The sequence below is a fragment of the Ciconia boyciana genome, chromosome 6 (assembly GCF_034638445.1).
Source record: "Ciconia boyciana chromosome 6, ASM3463844v1, whole genome shotgun sequence".
NCBI classification, from domain to species: Eukaryota; Metazoa; Chordata; class Aves; order Ciconiiformes; family Ciconiidae; genus Ciconia; species Ciconia boyciana.
The window spans coordinates 27,887,364-27,907,042 of NC_132939.1; the positions used below are offsets into that span (position 1 = coordinate 27,887,364).

General features: G+C 47.8%; 1 protein-coding gene across 2 annotated transcripts in view; it reads left to right on the top strand.

The window, feature by feature from the left end:
- Positions 1–19,276, top strand: part of ARHGAP1 (Rho GTPase activating protein 1) — a 27,606-nt gene extending 8,330 nt beyond the window's left edge. For both annotated transcript variants that reach the window (XM_072866121.1, XM_072866120.1), the window contains exons 4-13: positions 9,433–9,520; positions 9,764–9,895; positions 10,395–10,481; positions 11,117–11,215; positions 11,966–12,073; positions 13,243–13,319; positions 13,717–13,794; positions 14,346–14,474; positions 14,651–14,754; positions 15,439–19,276. In XM_072866121.1, the coding sequence (XP_072722222.1) occupies positions 9,433–9,520; positions 9,764–9,895; positions 10,395–10,481; positions 11,117–11,215; positions 11,966–12,073; positions 13,243–13,319; positions 13,717–13,794; positions 14,346–14,474; positions 14,651–14,754; positions 15,439–15,618 (1,082 nt within the window). In that variant the 3' untranslated portion in view covers positions 15,619–19,276. The remainder of the gene's footprint in view (positions 1–9,432; positions 9,521–9,763; positions 9,896–10,394; positions 10,482–11,116; positions 11,216–11,965; positions 12,074–13,242; positions 13,320–13,716; positions 13,795–14,345; positions 14,475–14,650; positions 14,755–15,438) is intronic.
- Positions 19,277–19,679: the final 403 nt, after the last annotated feature.

The window sequence follows — 19,679 nt, forward strand, 5'->3', positions numbered from 1 at the left end:
TGGGAGGGGACACAGCCAGGAGAGTTGATCCAAACTGACCAAAGGGCTATTCCATACCACATGATGTCATGCTCAGTATATAAAGCTGGGGAAGAAGAAGGAAGGGGGGACATTCGGAGTGATGGCGTTTGTCTTCCCAAGTAACCATTACGCGTGATGGAGCCCTGCTTTCCTGGGGATGGCTGAACACCTGCCTGCCCATGGGAAGTAGTGAATGAATTCCTTGTTTTGCTTTGCTTGCGTGTGTGGCTTTTGCTTTACCTATTAAAATGTCTTTATCTCAACCCTCGAGTTTTCTTACTTTTGCTCTTCTGATTCTCTCCCCCATCCCACTGGGGGGAGAGTGAGTGAGCGGCTGTGTGGTGCTTAGTTGCTGGCTGGGGCTAAACCACGACAGAATGGCAGAGGTAACTGGTGTTTCTGGATTCTGGGAGCTGTTGATACTGTTGTTCGCTTCAGACAAAGTGCTTAGCAGAGAGTTTAGATCCGAGACATTGATAAGACTGGAATGTCAGCCCAAACCAAGGATATACTTTGTGTGCTGCCTCCTGACGTAAGCACCAGTCTTTCTGCGGGATTTCTGTTCCGGGGAGGTAACTTTTTTTTCCCAAGCTCTCTGAATAGAGTATCACTCCAGTGGAGGTGTGTCTCAGTGGCTGCTGGAATGCAGCCATTTGACACGTTGTCTAGGACAGCAAATGAAGAATTATCTAACTTCCTGAGAGGATTTCAGGGTGGTATGATGGCTGACTGGGCAGTGTGCCTGCATTCTGAAGGAGATCTCTCCCCCGTCGTGGTTTAAATTTGTGTTTCTAGTGAGGTCTTTGCCCCTGTTGTGTCTCTGTAAGTGCAGAAGCAGCTCATAGAAGCTTCTGCTGGCTGCTCCTGGCCAATTTTCACTGGTAGCTGGTTTATCTGAAAGCCTGTGATCGTCCCACACACAGAACGTAGTGTAATGCCTTTCTTGGCATTGGAAGGGCTAGTAGCACAGCTCCAGATAGTGGATTTGCTGCCCCATAGTTTTGAGACTCGCTGGTGTCTCATCTCCTGGAAGCAGGATTTATGAAGTTGATCAAAGGGGCCTGAGTTGTAATCTGGGCTCTGGGGTGAAGCTGTTCGTTCAGTTTTCTTGGTCAATAATTAATAATATTAACTGTTAGGAGAATCAGGCAGGGTAGTGTTCTCTGGCCTGTTGTTGGAGGCAAACAATCTGGGAAAATCTGGAAAAATTCTATTAGAAGTAGCCTGGAGAATCAAAATCTCACTGGAGGATTAATATGAAACTGTTTGGATCTGGCTCTACTGACAAGTTGTGCTTGTCAGCACCTTCAGGTGCAATGAACGCTCGCCACGCTGAGCCTGAAACGAAATAGCTCCACCCCGGTTCTCTTGTAAATATTAGCAAGTGGCAGCAAATCAAGGGTAGTTTTATCCATTCTGCTGACTAGTGAGCTTTCTCTTCCATGTCCTTTCCTGTTCTGCGCTTCAGTGCAGAAAGCATATGGCTAACTCTGTTCCTGCCTTTCCTGAAATATATTCTGGGATGGTGATGCTATTTTGAGACAGAAGCAGAAGGCTGGTTCCCATCCTTGGGCTGAACTCCATGATCCCAGGGTTATCCTGTGTGGACAGAAAAGTAATTGCTTCTTGTGGGATGGGTGCGTGGTGTTAATAACTTACGAAAAGCCCAGTTTTGGGCTTTTTTAGTTTTGGGAAACCTTTTGGTTTTGGGATTCAATGCTTTTCTGAAGAAAAGAGATTATACTCTGCCTATCCTTTTGGACCTGCCTTAAGGTATGTGTTTCTGGAGTGTTTTATGCAGGCTCTGGAGAGGTCTCTGTGTGGTTGTGCTCTTCTTGACTCTGAGTTCCTCTTTTTGTGAGCATTATAGCAGAGAAATTTGTCTTTACACGTGGCTAGAAGTTGGAGCAGAGGTGGCTCAATCTCACTACACAAACCACTTCTGCAAAGTGTGGGTTTTTTCCTTGCTCACGTCGCATAGCATTTGCAGGAAACGCAGGCTTCTGGCTGAAGGCTGTTGAGGAACTATCCCAAATTTCTGTTACATTTAAGAGTTTCTGCATCCTCCTGCTAATTCTTATATGGCAAAGGTGCTGCTTCCATCTCCTTTGGGGTTGAGGCAGACTTGGGTGACATAATCTTGGCCTTGAATTTCAGCAGAGGCTGAATTGCAAGAATATGGCAGATAGTTAATAACAGTCTGAAGGAGGTCTCTGGAGGTGTCAGTGCCTACTGGAAACCTGGGGCTGTGTGGGAAGAGCAGGGCTCTTGACAGCCCTCTGGCAATGTGTTCCTTCCTCATTCTTCTGCCCAGTCCGAAATCCTGGTCTTACCTTTGTGGTCAGTATGCAAGCCTATAGCTATGAGGTGCATCAGCATTCCCATTTTACACAATAACTGGCTTTCTTCCTTTTGGAATAAGAAAACTAGGGCTTAACATATGATTGGTGTATGAATTTTCCGCTGCTGTGCAGGCTAGAAGTTGGTGTAGCCATTGTCAGGAGAATGGCCATCGCTATTTACTTCAGCTATATAGTCCCTGCCCAGCGACTTCAAAGCTTTACTGAAGCGCAGAGCATGTTTCTGTTAGGTTTTGTGGGAAATCTGCTGCCTCACGCCATTAATTGGCAGTCTGCAGGGCTGTCCTCGCAGAGAAGGCGTGATGCTAGTGTGCGTAAGACCTGTGATTGAAGTGGGAAAGCAAGGTGGAGAGCTGGGGGTGTACCTTCTTGTGTGTAACTAGATTGAAATTTTTCAATGGTGTTTTCGATGTTGTTTTCAGTGGTGAATCTGGTGCCAAACCTACCTGAAAAGCATTGTGGCTGGCTGTTGGCTGCAGGTGCCAAGGTTGTAACTAGTGCTGATGATTTGCTGTTGCTGTTGGTGATTGACATGGGGAGGTAAAATCAATCATGGAGCACCAGTAGCTGTTGTTTCACTAAGCAGGCAAAGGTAGAAGTTGTAGACAAAACTTGTGTTTCAAGTATGTTGCAGTGTGTATTTGGTGGCTAAAGGCCTCTCATAACAAGGGTCCTTTTCCCTTCCAGTACGGTATATTATTATTGGCTCCATTAATACAAGGTTCCTCCATTTCTGCTGCTTTTGGATGTAGTTTCTGGCTTCGACCTCTTTTTTTTTTTTTTTTTTAAAGATTATTTGTATGATATGGAATGATAAGGTGCTTCTGTAGAATTGGGCCCATCCAAAGCAAGCCCAGCTTGTGCACCATGTTTTGACATGGGACATCAAGGGAATGAAGAGTTTCTAAGGGATTCTGAGTTTCTAAGGGATTCTAAGTTTCTAAGGGAGACCAAGGGAATGGAGAGTTTCTTTCTACAGCCCTGCTCTGCTCAGGCTCCTGTCTGGATAGGCCCATGTGGGTCTGTTGAGTATATAGCTCTAAGAGTGATGGAAAGGGGCTGGACATGGCAATAAATGCCTTCATAGACCCCTCCCTGCCCAGAGAAACCTTTTTCTTTTTTCTAATTGGCAGTTTATTTTTTTAATTCAGAATCTACTAAACTTCTTTTTTTTTTTTAAAGCTATGGGTGTATTGAAGATCTAAATTGTCCCCATCTTCAGCTTATTAGTGGAATTTAGCTTCTTGCAAAACAATCTGTTGGATGTGTTATTAATACGGTATGATCCCATTCGCTATACGCTTCTGAAGTTGTTCAAAAGACCTTGACATTCAGAATTAATTGTGTTTAACCCTTTTAAAAGTGGCAGTACGGCAGTTGCTGTTTTGGTGGTAGGGGAAGTGTGACAGTAATGGCCAGAAATTTGACTGTGATTATACAGAATTAGTTGCAAATTCAAGAACGATACTTGGGAATCATGGGTTGCTGTTACTGCCTCTAATTGTTAGATAAGGTTGCTTTGGAGAGGAGCATGGGGGAAAGATGAAATAGAAGGAGCTTGACTGCTGCAAGACAGCAGCTAAATGCATCCTAGCTGCAATCTGGCTAGACTCTGAGACTTTATACTCAATATTACTTTCTGGGAAAGGGTGCAAAGCTTGGCTTGCTATAACTTTGTTTCTGTTCCTCCAGACCAGGGTGCACTTGATGGGGCCCAACCAGGTAGGTAGATTTTTTGTGGCACTAACATTTGGTACTGTAGATCATGGTATTCCTTTAGCATGACCGTGGCCTGTAGCTGGACTGTCTCAGGGGAGCCCAAACTTTGCTCAGCCTTAGGCTGCACTGGCAAGTTTTCAGGAGTCCAAAGGCTGCACAGAACTGTCATCTGAGGGCTGCACCTCTGCCTCAGGCACAGCAGAATCATCTGAGCCAAATTTGGTGCGTGGGCTTTACTTTTGGCACTTTGGGGCTCTAGGGTCTCAGTGTAAATCCTGTTCCTCTTCTGTCATGGTGGTGGCCTGCTTGGACCAGTTCAGTTTGAACTCAGATTTACCTCATTGTCATGTGCTTTGGGAGTTCATCCTAGAATTGCTTCCTGTTCCTTCATGTGATCTGCTGCTGCGCACGTGCGAAGCAGCTGGCACTTAAACTGGACTCTCCAGCTGAAAGCAACTGTTATCTATTTCTTCTCCATTTGGCTGCAGAGATGTTGTGTTTTAGTAGCTTGTTCCTCATTCTAGCCTGAAGCTGTGCTAGACCGTTCCGTGCTTGCTGAGCATTTGTTAATACTCTGGACTTGAGTCCCAAGCCTTAAGAATTTGGCTGCCAGTGCTTTCACACTTCTCAATGTAGAAGAAAACTTTTGGTGTGAAATTCTTTCTGCTGTTTCTGAACAGCAGGCCAAGACCTTCGCACAGTCCATGGAAATGCTGATCCTCACTGCCTCGTTATGTGGGCTCTTCTCCCCCATTTGCCATGCTCTCAGGCATCCTCCCATTTTGCATTCTTTAATCTGACCTTCTAGTATATTTTGTATCAGTTAGAGCTGTAGTCACTTGGTAAGGCTTTATAATTCTGGTGGTGTTTGGATATTGGGAATATGTAGGTGGAAGATGTCATGTATTAAAATACTTCTACTTTGAGCTCCTTACCTTCTTTTCCTGAGGGGCTAAATCCACTTTGGATTTCAACAGGCAACTAAAATCTACTGTACTTAAACACTGCCCAGGTGTGTCATAAGCTTGGCAGGAACCTGAAATTACATTAGAGAAGTTTTTTACTGACAGTGGCTCTGATAAACATCCTAAGTTTTGTGAAACTTGTGTAGTAATGTTCCAGAATTACGTAGCAGTGTCCTCTCCTTGACCCTGAACTCTGTTAACTTTGCTGTTTTACCAATAACAGTAGCTTTTGGTGGCAAGTTTTATCTGTCTGCATTATCTCAGTATCAAAGTACCAGGATATTCCCATTTGAATCTTTCATCGAGGTGGGCCCTCAGCAGAGGGTACCTGATGAAGGTAGGAATGAGCAGGGTCCCTGGACTGCAGTTACGCTGCCAGTGAGTAGTGCGACAGCCTCCAGTCATGGCATAAAGGCTAACGGATATATTTCAGGAGAAATACCTAGAAATACATAGCAAGATTTGCAAGTCAAGCATGTATTTTCCATGTTGGCTGTACAGATTAATTTAATAGAGAGCCCTGTCTCAGGACAGTACTGCTACCTTGATATGAATTTCTGCTCCGATATGTTTGTATTGCTGCAGGTTTCAATCTGAAACATTAGCCTCAGTATTTAAATTTCAGCCCTTTTAGAAGTATGGTCCTGCACTGATGTCTTGGAACCACAGCAATGATGTTCCTTGCCCCTTGTCTCAGAAGTACACTGGAAACACTGCTCTTTGGGTGAGAGGAAAAACTGAGTTCGGGCCTTAAAAGCACCATAACAATGTCCAGGAGAATTAGCATGTCCATCAGTGCTACAAGTTAATATCTCTTTAGATGAGCAGCTGTCTTGACTGGAGAGGCTTTGCATATTGGTTAGTGTCTTGCTCTTTGTTGTTAAAAAAAATACATATCTGAACTACGTCCTATAGGGAGGTAGTTTAATTCCAGTGTAGATTGAAAATATTTTTAATATGAACTTACTCACAAAGGTATGCACATTGTTGGGGTGCTCTGTGAGTACTAATGGTATATAATTGCTTCTTTGTTGGTTTGTTGTTAACTATTGAGCATTCTACATCTGCGAGAGGTAGGAGACAGCATGAGAAGCTGAGTGATTACTTCATGGTCTATAGTTGTGTTCAATGGAAACTTTAGCTATTTGCAATTGCAAACAAGGGGTGAAAACCTAGATACGTAAGAGTAATATTGCAAACAGGAAAGCAAATGGTACTAGGGATAGAGCATCTGGGAAAGATCAAATGTGATAAAAATCTGTTTGGTTGGAGGCAGAGAGGCCACCTGCAGGCAGTTTCCTCCGACAGCCAAGAATGCATGGAATAGGCTTTAGGTTCTTGTTTGTAAATTGGAACAACTGATTGTTCAGCTTTGCTGAATTTTGTCATGTCTGGAGGAACCAGACTGATCTGATATATGTCAGGTGGAAACAAGATTGGCAGTTGGTTGTTTTGAAAGTGTCTGTGGTGACAGGCTGAGCTCCATGTGATGAAACTGGAGTGAAACCCAGAACTCAGTAATGGGCTTGCTGGTTCCTGTGTAGGTCTCATGCATAAATTCATTCTGGTTTGGAAGGCAAAATGGGCCACTCCTCTTTCAGTCATCCAGGGAACTATAGATTATCTTTTGGTGTACTTGGCCCTGGAAATTATCCAGGGGAATCGTGCCATCTCCCCTTTGGCAGAATCATGGATTGTCTGTTTTTTCTTTACCAGCGATCCCAGACCTTTCCACCAAGGGTATATAAGGAACAAGATTCTAGACTTTGCATAGGCCCTGCTATGGGCTTTCATGTCATTCCAGAGGAAGGCGTTTAAGCTATGTGGTTCCTGACTTGTGACTTGTCAGGTCTGGAAGTCAGTGCCTGGGAGCCTGAGCTGAGTGTGTGGCCACCCACAACATCGCATGAACATGGTGTTGTACTGCAGCTCTTCACAACCAAGGCCTGCCTTGATCAAGCTTGCAATCTGCTTCTGGCCCTCAGGCCATCCACTCCGGTGTGAAATGCAGCCTCTTGGTTAACTGAAGATAGCACTGAAGATAGCACCTATTCTGACTTTAGCACAGAGCTATGATCTGCAAAGATCTGTAGTCTTTCTGACCATTATCTTTCATCACTACAAAGCTCAACAGATTCTCAGATGCTACCGTCTTCTTGCTGTTCTGTGCAGGCAGGGCCCTTTGTCTTCCAGATGGAGACGTATGAGTAGCTCAACCACTAGGAAGAGTCACAATATGCCATATTCCCTGCCCAGGACTTTGTACCCTGCACCTTTGTTTTAGAGACAGCATATGTGCATTAGACCCAGACCTAAAGCTCATAGCAAGCTACCAAGAAACTCTGGGCTAGGCAGAGAGTGGGCTACCGTGGGATGTGCAATGTGATATTAGTCTTGTGGCCTGGCTGTGACTGTATCTGGTTGTTCCAGATGAGCCTTGCATCACTCTCTCCTAGTCCTGCATTCTGGGTCATGCGTCCTCCCTAACTGCCCCTTACCTCCGCATGTGTATGTCAGTGTGATGGCCTACGCCACCCCTTTCCCGGTCTGTACCTAGTGCTGCCTCAGTGTCCCTAGCTTTTGTAGAGGTTCTGGCTTGTGTGCATCAGTAAATTCTGTCTCTTGTGTTGTCTCGTGAGTGACTTGAAAATGGGACTTGCAAGGGAAAAATATAAGTAGCAAGAGTATCTGTTCTTCTGGCCAGGATGGGGGTAAAAGAGGCTTAGTGGCATCTTAATGTCATGGCTGGTGTATGAGAGTTCTCTGGCTGCCATTTGCAGCACCAAGCGGTCATCTGTTACTAACAGGCAATGTTCCCCAGAAACGTCAGGTTTGCTGTTCTGGGGTTCAGTTTGAGATCTCAGTTCCTGCACAGCAAGTATAACCAAGCAGTAGTTGAGGGCCAGAGCCCATGCAAAGGTGAGAAAATGGCTGCATGCTCTGAATATTGTAAATCAGTGTGGGGAAAAGGATATATTTCAAGAGGAAAGATGTATTGCAGTGCTGTCCTGCATAAGTAGTGATCCTTGCTGCTTTTCTGTGCAGTGGTGTGTATGAGATGGTTGTGCTGTAGGAGAGGAAGGAAGGTGGTTTTGAGTATAACCTCAGTAGCCCCTTCCACTGCTCCATGCTCCTTCTGCTTGACAAGAAAACATAGCTCTCAGAGCAGGGTAAGTAGCAAGAAAGATGGGAAGACTTTAACTCTTCACACTAAAGGAACCATTTCATTTCAACTGGTGCTAAACAGCAAGTCATCCTTATGGAAATGGATTGGGTGTTGTGTCTGGGAGAGAACCAGACTTTCCTTTGAACTCCGTACATCCAAAAGATTTGTGACCTGGTTCTTACTTATCTAAATCTCTCAATTCCCCTAGCATGTCTGCTAAGCTTGTCCATGCCCATCTGCTCAGGCTTTGTTCATGGGGCTGAGATCTCTGCTGGCAGAAGTCCACTGACATATGAGGACTTGCTTTGGGGAAAACTTGGCTTGTTGTCTCTGAAGCCTCAAGTGGTGGCTGGGAGTGTCCTCCCTGAGATGAGGGTGCTTTATGGGTTATTTGGCTCCAGTGTGATGGGGACTGTTGTCTGCTGGGTTTTTACATGGAATGCTTTGTTGTGCCGCACTTTGCAGCTCCCTTCCAGCTCAGGGTGGAAAAATATCTCTGTGGATGGAAAATCTAGGAAGCAGTGAACAGCTTATTCTACAGTCCCCCTGGAGAATCCAGCAGCCATACTTGGTCCATCTGTAGAAGAGGCTTATGATGATGCTTGCTTCTCATCTCTGGCATGTGGCTGGGACTGCCCTGTTTCTAGGAATTTCTTGGCTTCCAGAGTATGAAATGGCTTTGTTCTGTGTGCAGGACTAAGCTTCAGGTGAAGCAAGAAACAAATGCAGCAGGCCACAAGCAGTTAGTCTGGGACCGTGCGCAGGATGGAAGGAGTGGTTATTCTGCCTGTGAGGGGCAGTTTTCCCTGTGCCTCCCTGGGCACACGTGCATCAGGAGCAGTGCCCAGGGGCAAGTGTTGCAGGATTAATGCTCTGAGCACTCTGCTCTGTACTCGAGGCCTCCATCCCTATGTGCCCCGAGGCATCCTGGCTTCCAATCCTTCCTCTTCTTTCAGGGCTGGAGCATGGACTCTGTTCTCCATTCGCATTGTTGACTTGCCAGGCCCTTGGTGTTCAGGTTTCTGCTTCCATACTAGGCCTGTGGTAACTCTGCTGAAAATCGGGTTTAGCTTTGCTGGCAGCTGTGACAATCCAGACTTCTGCCTTGTTATGGTGGTTTCCCATTCTCTGTTTACCCCTTGCTGCCAAGACCACAATGTAGTCCTTAAACTCCCTGTAATCTCTGGCATTTCATCTGCAGGTGATGACAAATATGGAAGGAAAGTCATTTTGTTCAGTGCCTGTCGGATGCCCCCAAGTCATCAACTTGATCACGTGAAACTGCTGGGGTGAGTAGTGTCTTAGGAGGCTGCTGTTAACTTCTTAAGCCTGACATAATTCCCAGGTGTTGGATTCCTGGGGCCAGATCTATCTGCAGTAGCTTCTTTAGCTGGACATGTCCTCCCAAAGTGCTTACCTCCATTGCTGGGGATGCAAATCCTCTGTTATGGCACACAGAAATGAGTCCCAAAGGGAGGAAGAGACTCTCTGTTGCAGAATGTGAAGTAAGTTCAGCAGTTGTCTCTTCTCAGGTATCTGAAATTCACACTGGACCAGTATGTGGAGAGTGATTACACACTGGTGTACCTGCACCATGGCCTGACCAGTGAGAACAAGCCATCCCTGAGCTGGCTGCGGGATGCCTACAGGGAATTTGATCGCAAGTGAGTAAGGCTGCAGCAAGCAAGGATATAACGTGCTTTTCTGTAGCCTAACATAGAAGATCTTCCCCAGGCCCCCAGTGTAGTTTGGTGATCATAATTTACTATCACTTATTTCTGCTGCTTATGGAGGTGCGTTGTTGTTTAATGCAGGCTGAATCATGGGATAAACAGCTCCTTCTGTAGTTACATCCTTTAGACCAACAGGCAAGCAGCAAAACCAGGACCCAGTGTAAGTGTGTCAGCTCCATGGTATAATTGTTGCTTCCTGGTGAGGCTGCTCACTGCTTCTTGGTGAATCTTGGAATATAGAAGAGCATGCCCTTAGGCTGCTGAGTGGCCTGACACAGCTACAAAGCATGGGAGAGCAGAGGCCATGGGTGCTGGGGAGTGGTGAGGCTCAGTGCAAAGGGAATGGAGCACCCAGGGTGCCTTAATCTTGTGGAAAGGTTGATTCCTCTGCTTAAAGTACAGCTCATCCTTACTTAGCTTCTCTTGGCAGGTACAAGAAGAACATCAAAGCCTTGTATATTGTGCACCCAACCATGTTCATCAAGACCCTGCTGATTCTCTTCAAGCCTCTGATCAGGTAGGAAGCACTATAGGAGGCTCACCCACATCCTCACACTGCAGGGGAATAATGGCGCATTCTTAGTGGGGCACAAGATGAGTCCAGGCTGCCGAGCCTACCCTGGAGTCTCTTACCCTATGCTATCTCCTCCTGTTTCTGAGCTCAGAAATATTCAGACACAAGAAGTACTGCTTTGGGAACCTACAGAGTCTGCAGCTCTGTGCTGCTCCCTTTCTATCCAGCCAAGTAGAAGTAAAGTGTTGCAGGCTCTGCTAATAATGAAAAAGGAAGTGAGAGCATCAGTCCAAATTAAATATAATTCATTGTGTTGATGCTGAAATCCTAACTCTGTAAAATAATTGAAAACAAAACTTTCTCCAGCCTACTGCTAAACTTAGGAAGGAGAAATCCAGTGTTTTAGGGAGCCTGCTGCTGCTAGGGCTTCTAATGTGACTTGGAAAGTCTTGGCATCTCCTGGTAAAATATATGGAGTTGGAGAGCTATGTGGGCAACATCTCTGCTGCTCAACCACACCTGCCCCTTTGCCCCATTGATGTCTCTTGCAGACCCCTGCTCTCCTTGCCTGTAAGAAGTCCATTCTGATACTGGATTTCCTGATTCCTCACATACCTACTTTTCTCTTGTTTTTTCAGCTTTAAGTTTGGACGAAAGATTTTTTATGTGAACTTCCTTAGTGAGCTGGAGGAGTATGTGAAGCTGGAACAGTTGGGGATCCCAAGCCAAGTGCTGAAGTGAGAATGCTGCCTGTCTCCCATTTGCTTAGCGCTCTGTGAGAGGGGACTTTTCTGGAGGAATGGCAAGGGGAGGAAGAGATTGTTCCACTCAAGCAGTGATTTTGGAGGGAGTGGTGACAAATTGCCTTAAAGACTATTGTTTCTCTCCATGCTCTTTCCTGTGTGTCCTTGGCCCCAGTGCCCAGTTGTGTCCTTGAGTTAAAAATCCCCCTCCAGTGGAGCACCAATCCTGCCTCTCCCACTCACGCCTCAGGGGCTTTCTGCAAGCTGCTGACCTTAACACTGACCTGGAGCTTGTGGCGCGCATTGGCTGCATCTGGGCACCTGCTTTGCTCACTCTGCACAGTTCAGCTTGTCTTTGGGGCTTCCCAAAGTTGCCACAGTCTCGGTCCTACCAGATTGATTCCTAGTCCCTCACACACACATCCAACTGTCTCATCACAAGCAATGCTGTCCTGGCCTCCTGCCCATGCTGTCTGTCATCCTCAGCTACTCCAGCTCCTGATTCCAGTAGATATTCCTTTCTCCCTGCTTTTTTCTGGCAACCAGATGTTTGTTCTTGTTGCCCCTGTGCTCCAGAGCTGCCTGTCCTGTTTTTGCATAGGTGGAATCAACCATGCTAGGCTGGAGCTGTTACCAGTGGGTGTGTGCAGTGGGTCATGTACAGTGCTGGGTTCGTGCTCTTTCTTGCTTTTTCAGCCTTTATGGAAGGGGAGTGGCTTTTTACTAGTCTGTGTTTTGCCACAGATACGATGAATATCTGAGATCCCTGCAGAAACCTTCACAAGTGCCCCAGAAGCCAACACCCCCGCGCCCACCGCTGCCAAACCAGCAGTTTGGAGTCTCGCTCCAGCAGTGAGTATCTCTGGATTGTGTTGCTTTTGCCCTGACTTGCTTGGTATGAGGTCACTGTATTTATAACTGAACAGCAGCAAAAGTGGCTGTAAAATTTCTTGCATTTCAGACTTCCTACAAAGCTTTAATCATTCTTCTGAGGAACTCTGCGCTCATGTCCAGATCCTGACTGACTCAGTTCAGCTCCACCCTCTTGATTCCCCGTCTGGATTGTCTCTAAATTAGGATGAGATTGTTTCTGCAGCTAATGGTCACTAAGGGAGGAGCAAAATAAGGGCCATGGGGATGGCTTTATGCCACTGGAAACTTCCTTTAAGCAAAGGAAGTCCATAGAGGGCTGATCGGGGGTGTCTCAGGTTTTTCCATATCATAAATTCTATTTTAAAAGCACTTCTATTCACCCTTGTACTGATTCCCACCCCCCATTCCTGCACAGTGACACTGGCAAGACTAGTGATACTGGCTAAGTGTTAAAGATATTTTTAACTTTGAGTGTGATTTTGCCTCCCCGGGGAATGAGGAGGAGCCAGTACTGTGTGGCCAGACAGATCCTCTGAAGCAATCTGGGAACACATTCCGCAGCTTCAACACAATATTTCCAAATGTAACCCCTGTGATGCTGTGTGCCTGAGCTTGTTAGTAGCCTGAGGGGGATGAACAGCTCCATGCTGTCAAGTGGTATAGACAATCGAATGTGAGGGTGGCAGCGAATGCCTTGGCATCACTAGGTCTTCCCTGACAGCCATTGGGTTGAGATATCTTCCATTACAGGAGTGGGGTGGGTAAACATATCCCATATATATTTCTCTCATGTGTCAGCTTCTTTCTGCCCTTGCTCCTATGGAGAAGGAAAAAGGAAGCTTAACCCTTTTCACCTGGTTCATAACTAGCAGCCTTCCCTTCTGGGAATCCCTTTGCCGTGGCATCTGCAGGCTATGATTTTTACAGAAGATAAATATTCCTGTGGTGTAGGAATGAGCTCATACTTGCTCCAGTGAATGATGTAGCACGATGGGTGAAGAGGAGAGAAGGCTGGAATAATGGCTGAACCAGGGACTGGGATAGCAAGATCCTATGTGGTAGAGCTTGTGTGGGCAACTTCAAGACTCAGGGGCTGCATGCAGGTTAGGGAAGACCAGTCATTTGTAACCTTTTTGTCTCTTTCCCAGTCTCAGGGAGAAGAGCCCTGATCAATCTCCTGTTCCTCTGGTGGTCAGAGACACTATTGCTCATTTGCAGGAGCATGGTAAGTGTTGGGGGAAACTGCAGCCCCTCTTAATTCCATGTCAGTGGCCTCTCCTCCACCCAAGTTCCCATCCAGAGTGTGGTAAGATAAAGAACAGCAGTAGTCTAGGATAAGGTGTAAAGGCCTGAACTAGGTGAGTTAGCCTCCAAGAGAGATTGGGCAGGGCTTAGGAGACCTCTTTCTTCCAGTTGTCCCTACTCCCACTTGTGTAAGAGTAGCAAAATGCTCCTTGCATCCTTTGCCTGGTAGTGGAAGCAGAAAGAATTGCTGTACTCTAAAAAAGGGACTTGTTGACATCTGTCTGAATGCCCCACAGCATGGATTTATGATTAAGACCAGCATTTTTAGAGACTTTCACATGGCTGATCTTTCTTCTCCATCTGCTCTCACTTCACAGCTCTTGCTACAGAGGGGATTTTCCGGAGATCAGCAAATACACAGGTTGTCAGGGAGGTCCAGCAAAAATACAACATGGGTAAGTGCCCAAACTCAGCAGAGCCCCTCTCACTCCTTAACTACTACTGTCCAACTGGAACTGTGTTGGCACTAATCTGTCATGGCTCCTCTCTTTCTCTGATAGGCCTCTAGGTGAGGCCCCATCACGGTATGACCAGAGTTGCAAGGGAGAAGCATCTGATACTTCTGCTGTGTGGAAAGCATATTCCTTCCCACTCATGTTCCCCTTGCTGCCCTTTTCCTTCCTGAAAATTTCCCTGTTTCTTGGGGTGGGATATACCATTTTAGTCTGGTTATACTGGAGGGACTGAAGATGACCAGGAAGAAACTTGGTCATCTGTTCCATTTAATGACTTCTAAAGGTGTAGTGCTGGATTCAGCAGTGCTTTGCATATGCTTTTGGGACACGCTTTTCCACCCTGCTAGAAGATGTGGTGCTTCAATACCCTCTCTGTGTTCTTTAAAATACTGCTTCCCTAGTTCTAGGCTCTGACCACCATGTCCCATTCTTTGTCTGGTGAAGATCCTGCTCTGGCCAGTGAGCAATGAGTCTCTGCTCTACTTTCTCAGGTGTGCCTGTAGATTTCCAGCAGTATGAAGATATCCACCTCCCTGCTGTGATTCTCAAGACCTTCTTGAGGGAGCTACCTGAGCCCCTCCTCACTTTTGGCCTCTACAGCCATGTCATCAGCTTCCAGAGTGAGTTATAACAAGAGTGTGCTACTCCCTGAATATTGTACGGGCCAAGGGCAAAGATATCTTCGGGGGGGCAGTCCTGCATGGGATACCCTGTGACTGCAAGCAGGGCTTTCATCAGCGTGGGTGCTGAGGATTCCTCATGGACCTGCTTGTCCTGTCTCTCTTGATTTTTTTAGGTGTGGAGGAGGTGAATCGTGTGGATGTTGTTCGCAAAGCACTCCAGACTCTGCCAGAAGAAAACTACCAAGTGCTCCGTTTACTGACAGCCTTTCTGGTGCAGGTGAGCTGCTCCAAAGGTGGGCAGTCGTATCCTAGTTCAGCTGTCAGTGCCTTGCATCAGCTTTTTGACTGCCTGCTCCCTCTTTTCCTTTGAGAGGAAATGAGTCTCAAGCTAGGAAATTGCCTTTCTTTACCTTATTTTCTTGTTATACAGAGATCAAGAATGATCATGATGCCTAAGCAGTTGCTTCTCATAATGCTGAGAGGTGCAGGCAGGCATTAAGCCCGTGTGGTCTGTACCAGGGAGGCTGAAAGCTCCCCAGGGTGGAGGTACAACTGCAAAATATCTGAGTAGAAGATTAGACTAGAAAAGGAGTCTCAGATCTGCCCTACAGAACTTTCTGCTGCCAGGGAAGCCACTGCAAGGCTATTCTAGCAAGAGGGAAGATCACTTTGTTTTGAGTGGGGATCTGGACTGTAAAGATATTGGCTGACAGTGCTCTTGGTCCTATTGTGATACGGCCTGATGGTTAAGCCATAGTGGCAAATGGCAAGATATTGCTCCTTACCTCCTGAATGCTGGATGTCATGTGTGTTTCCCCCAGCTGTCTTCTGGAATTGGGCCTTCAGCTTCTCTCCTCCCATTTGCCCTTGGGAGTCTGTCAGCTCTGGCTTTGGGAAGGGTAGAGGGCAGCTGCTGTGTTCTTCTGTAGGATTCACAATAGTCTCTTTCCTTCCCACATAGGTCTCTGCTCACAGTGACAGAAACAAGATGACAAACACCAACCTGGCAGTTGTGTTTGGCCCAAATCTGCTGTGGGCCAAAGATGTAGCCATCACCCTAAAAGCCATCAACCCCATCAATACCTTTACCAAGTTCCTGCTGGACCACCAGAAGGAGCTCTTTGAGGCTGTGGAGGCCTGAATCCAGGCCAGCCCACACCAGCACACTGTGCCCACCTTCCCACCTTCTTTCCCACCTTGTCTTGGAGCTGTGACCAAGCTGTCTCCAGTGCAAAGGGACCATTGATCCTCCGGGTGATGAGCAGAGCGAGGGCTGTGGAGATGGTGGAGAAAGTGTGTAAGTGAGCAGGAGACCTGCTGCTCCGGATGGGGAGGGGAGCTGGTCTCCCAGCTGCTGAGAGTGGAGTCCTTACCCACCTGCCAGTCTGTGCAGCTCCTCCAGGGCTCATCACCATTCTGCTGCCCTATCAGATGACCTGCCTTCCTTTCCTCCTTCCCTCACATGCAGTTTTTCTGCCCTTGTGGTCCCTTCCTCAGCAAAGATCTTTTTTGTTTAAGCTCCCATAGCCCCAGCTCACCCCCCTTGCCTCAGCTGGGCTGTCTGGGCTAGGGCAGGCTTGCTGGGTTTTGTGGCAGAGATGTTCTGCTGCGAGTGCCATCTCTCAGCATTGGACGTGCATCTTGCCTTTCCTCAGAGGCACCTAAAGCAGGGAGGGGAGCCAGGCAGCCCTTGTGCTTCAGGTAGCAGCATGTCCTGCACTTGCAAACACCACTCTAGACCCCATGCTTTTGGCAGGCAAGTGAAGGACAGGCTCAAGGCACATAGGCCGTCAGACTCCAATACAAGGAAGCTGAATTTAGCCCAAACCCCTCTGGGGTCATCCACTCCAGATACTACTGTTCAGTGTTTGCTGGGGTGTAGTGGGTGGGGTGCCTCCCAGCTCAGGTGTGTTTGTCCCTCCAGCAGCGTTTCCAGCCCTGCTGGGAAGGTTCATGCCAGGCCTGGCTGGGGCCCTTTGACAGCTGGTGAGTCTGAATGGCAGGGAGCAAATGCCCTGGTGGCACTGAACTGCTGAACACTATGAGGATCACTGCCTTTCCCTGTGGCAGCAGCACAAGGCCTCTTCTCCTCTGTCAGGCACGTGTATCTGTGCTGACTGGCACAGACTGCCTTGGCTAGTTGTCTTTTTGAGCAGAACTTTCCCTAGCACAGTGTAACAGAGAGCGTGATGGCCTTGAGGGAAGGTCTAGCGACTGGGGCTAACCCTCACCCTGGAGTGCACCAGGCCTGGCTTACGAATTTCTACCCAGGTGCTGAGCACTCATGTGCCAAAGCTGTGAGGGAACAGCTATTCTGTTCCAAGGATCTTTGCCCCATCTCCTCCTCGGCTCATACCTTCCTTCCATCCTAGCACGGAAGCCTGGTCAGATGCATCCTGTATGCCCTGGGCACGGCTGGAGAGATCAGGTTGTCTGCAAGGCAGGCTCAGAGCAGGGTGGGCCTGGCTCCTTCCCCAACTAGCTGCAATACTGTTAGGGCATCACTGTTGGTTTTGGGTTGCAGCATTCCCGTTACCTGAGCTAAAAGAGATCCCTCTCCTCAGCCTGGGCCCGGCAGGGTGTTAGTAGGGAGCTTCTAGCCTTACTTCACTGGTGTGTTATATCTTTGTATCTTGTGCCCTGCGTGCCTGGGCCAGTCCTCCCTGCTGCATCTGGCCACAGGGACAAATCTTTTGGACCAAGCAGAACTAATTTTTAAAAAGCTACTGGATGCTAAATAGAATTTGCTTTTTCATAATATTTTAGCCTGCCTTTAAACACTGACCGAAGGTCAGTGCCTTAGTTGTAATCAAAATAAGTGACATCTGCTGCAGGAATTATGGAAATGGCTCTTTTTGCTAAGCTCTGGAATGGGGATGGGTGCGAACATAGGCAGCTCTGCGGGGCAGCGAAGGTCCAGCCAGCTGGCTCGGAGGAGGCACACCAACACGTGGGTGGGAACAGTGAGCAAGAAACTGCGCATTACTAAGGCTGGAGCAAGAGATGTTCTAGGAGAGGGCTGGGTCTGATCCCTTCTAGATACTGGGGGACTTTGCCCTGTGGAGGCTACAAGGCTGCTTAGTCTCCCCCTTCCAAAAGTAGGAGTCTTCCCTGTTTGGCCAGGATATGAATTGCTTCAGCCTGAACAATTCACAGCAGTAACCAAATAAATGCTTTGGAGGTAGAGATACTCAGCTCCTAATTCACCTGTGATCTCTGCTAGAGTAAGTTAGCAGGGCTGATGTTCTGTGTGGCAGAGTAATCTCCTGGGATGGACAGTGTGGAGAGAGGTGTACTTGCCCCAGTGTTTAAGAGGCAACGCTTTATGGACAGCCTGGGAGGAGTGTGGAGGCTGAGGGAGCCCAGTGCAGCCCCTCTTTCCTGCAGGCACCCCACTCTGTGTAGGCTTCAGTATGGGGGGAGACTTGGTGCTCTGACTGTAGCTGCAGCTGACGCCGGCCTTGCTTATATCTCCCTAGAGGAAAGGCAAACTCAGCTAACTTCTTCTGGGACAAACAAGCCCAAGGTCAGCAGTTTGGAACAGGAAGTGCCTGTGTGCCAGGGCGTGAGGCCTTGGCCCTACGCGCAGCCCTGGCTCCCTGGGGAGGGTGGCACGTTCCAGCCCTGCGGAGCAGTAAGGACCGTTCCCTGCCCAGTAGCGAGAGGAGCAGTGCTGGGGTAGCTTAGCTCCTCTCCAGGGAGAGAGCAGGGATTGCTGCAAGTGTCCGTGTTCTGGCTGGAGTTTGTTTGGTGGGTGCTTTTTTTTTTTTTAAAGTGAATTTTTGAAATGATGTTTCCTTTTTTAGCAAAATGGAGACTGGTGCATCCCCTGCAGGCAGGGATAAAAGCCTGCTCCAGTTCAGTGCCTGCAGGGAGTAGATTTGGAGGGTGTTCAGGAAGCTGCTACTGCTTATGGTGGGAAAGTGCTTGCAAATCCTGAAAGGGACCCAGTGTAAATATCCCCTTCCCTCTGCTGCTCCTCATGCTGGAGCTGCCAGGGGCCCTGGAGCAGGCACAGTAACCGGGGTTGCTTTTGCTTCTGCAGTCTGCTCTCCTGAATGCCTTGTATTGAAATATCCCTCTTGTGACTTGAGCAAGCAACTGGCCTGGGCCTGCCTGCAGCCTGCGCTGGGTGGGTGGCCACCAGAGCCTGCATCTGCCAAGCCCAGGGGGTTAAATTCCCTCCTCACCTGGTCAGCCTCCTCACACAGGCAGGGTGCTGGCTGGGCTGGGTTTCTCTGCCACGTATTCGTGGGGGACAGTATCTGATTAGGGTGCTGGTCTTTGTCGGTTTCCTCCTTGCTGTAGGGCTGCCCAAGGGTCTGTTCCCTGGCTTGTCTTTCAGGTTAGCTATTAGCCATTTCTCCCTGTGGGGGTACTTGTTCCACTTCAACCCTCTGCCTTTTAGCACCTAGACCATTCCCCTCTGCTAAGCCTCCTGCTGTCTTAATGGCCTCTCTGCTCCCTGGCCCAAGCTATGTACTGACACCAGACCTTGTGGGTGGTGCAGGGGGGCTGGGGCCATCTGGATGCCTTGTGGCAATGTTTACTAATTTGAGAGAGAGCTGAGGGCCAGTTTGGTCCCTGTTTCCTCTTTTATGCACGGGGGCTCCTGTGCAAAATTTCTGGCTTTGCTTTTGTTGCTGGTGTTCCCTGATGCCTTTTCTGTTGATGTTCATCAGGTGCAGGGCTGGGGTTTTCATGGTTCACATTGTTTATTTCCTTCTAATCTGCACCAATCTTATATTTCACAGTTTGCACTTTTTGTATTTCAATAAAAATAAAAATGTAATCCCAGATCCAGGTGTGTCTGTCAAGTGGCAGCAGCTGTGGCACATCTACAAGAAACAGAAGTAAGGCTGGCTACGCTGCCAACCACAATGACGCAGAGAGGGAAGAAAGTGAGTATGAAGTGCCTCCTATGTGAGTAACTCCGTGAAGAAATACTAGTTTGCAGGAGCCTCAGGCTGGAAGCAGAATTCAAACAAAATGAAGTACTGCAACTTTGGCTCTTTTCTGAACAGGGCTGTGCTTCCATGTTACCGTCTCCCTGTCATCATGAGCAATCTGCCTAGGATTGCCCTTTCCCAGAGGCAGACCCAGACAGCACCAGGTTGTGGTATCACCAGGTGCGAGTGGGAGCCACCTGCAGGCTCCCCAGTTAGGATTAGCTGGCTAAGTTTATCCTGGGGCCAGGTGATA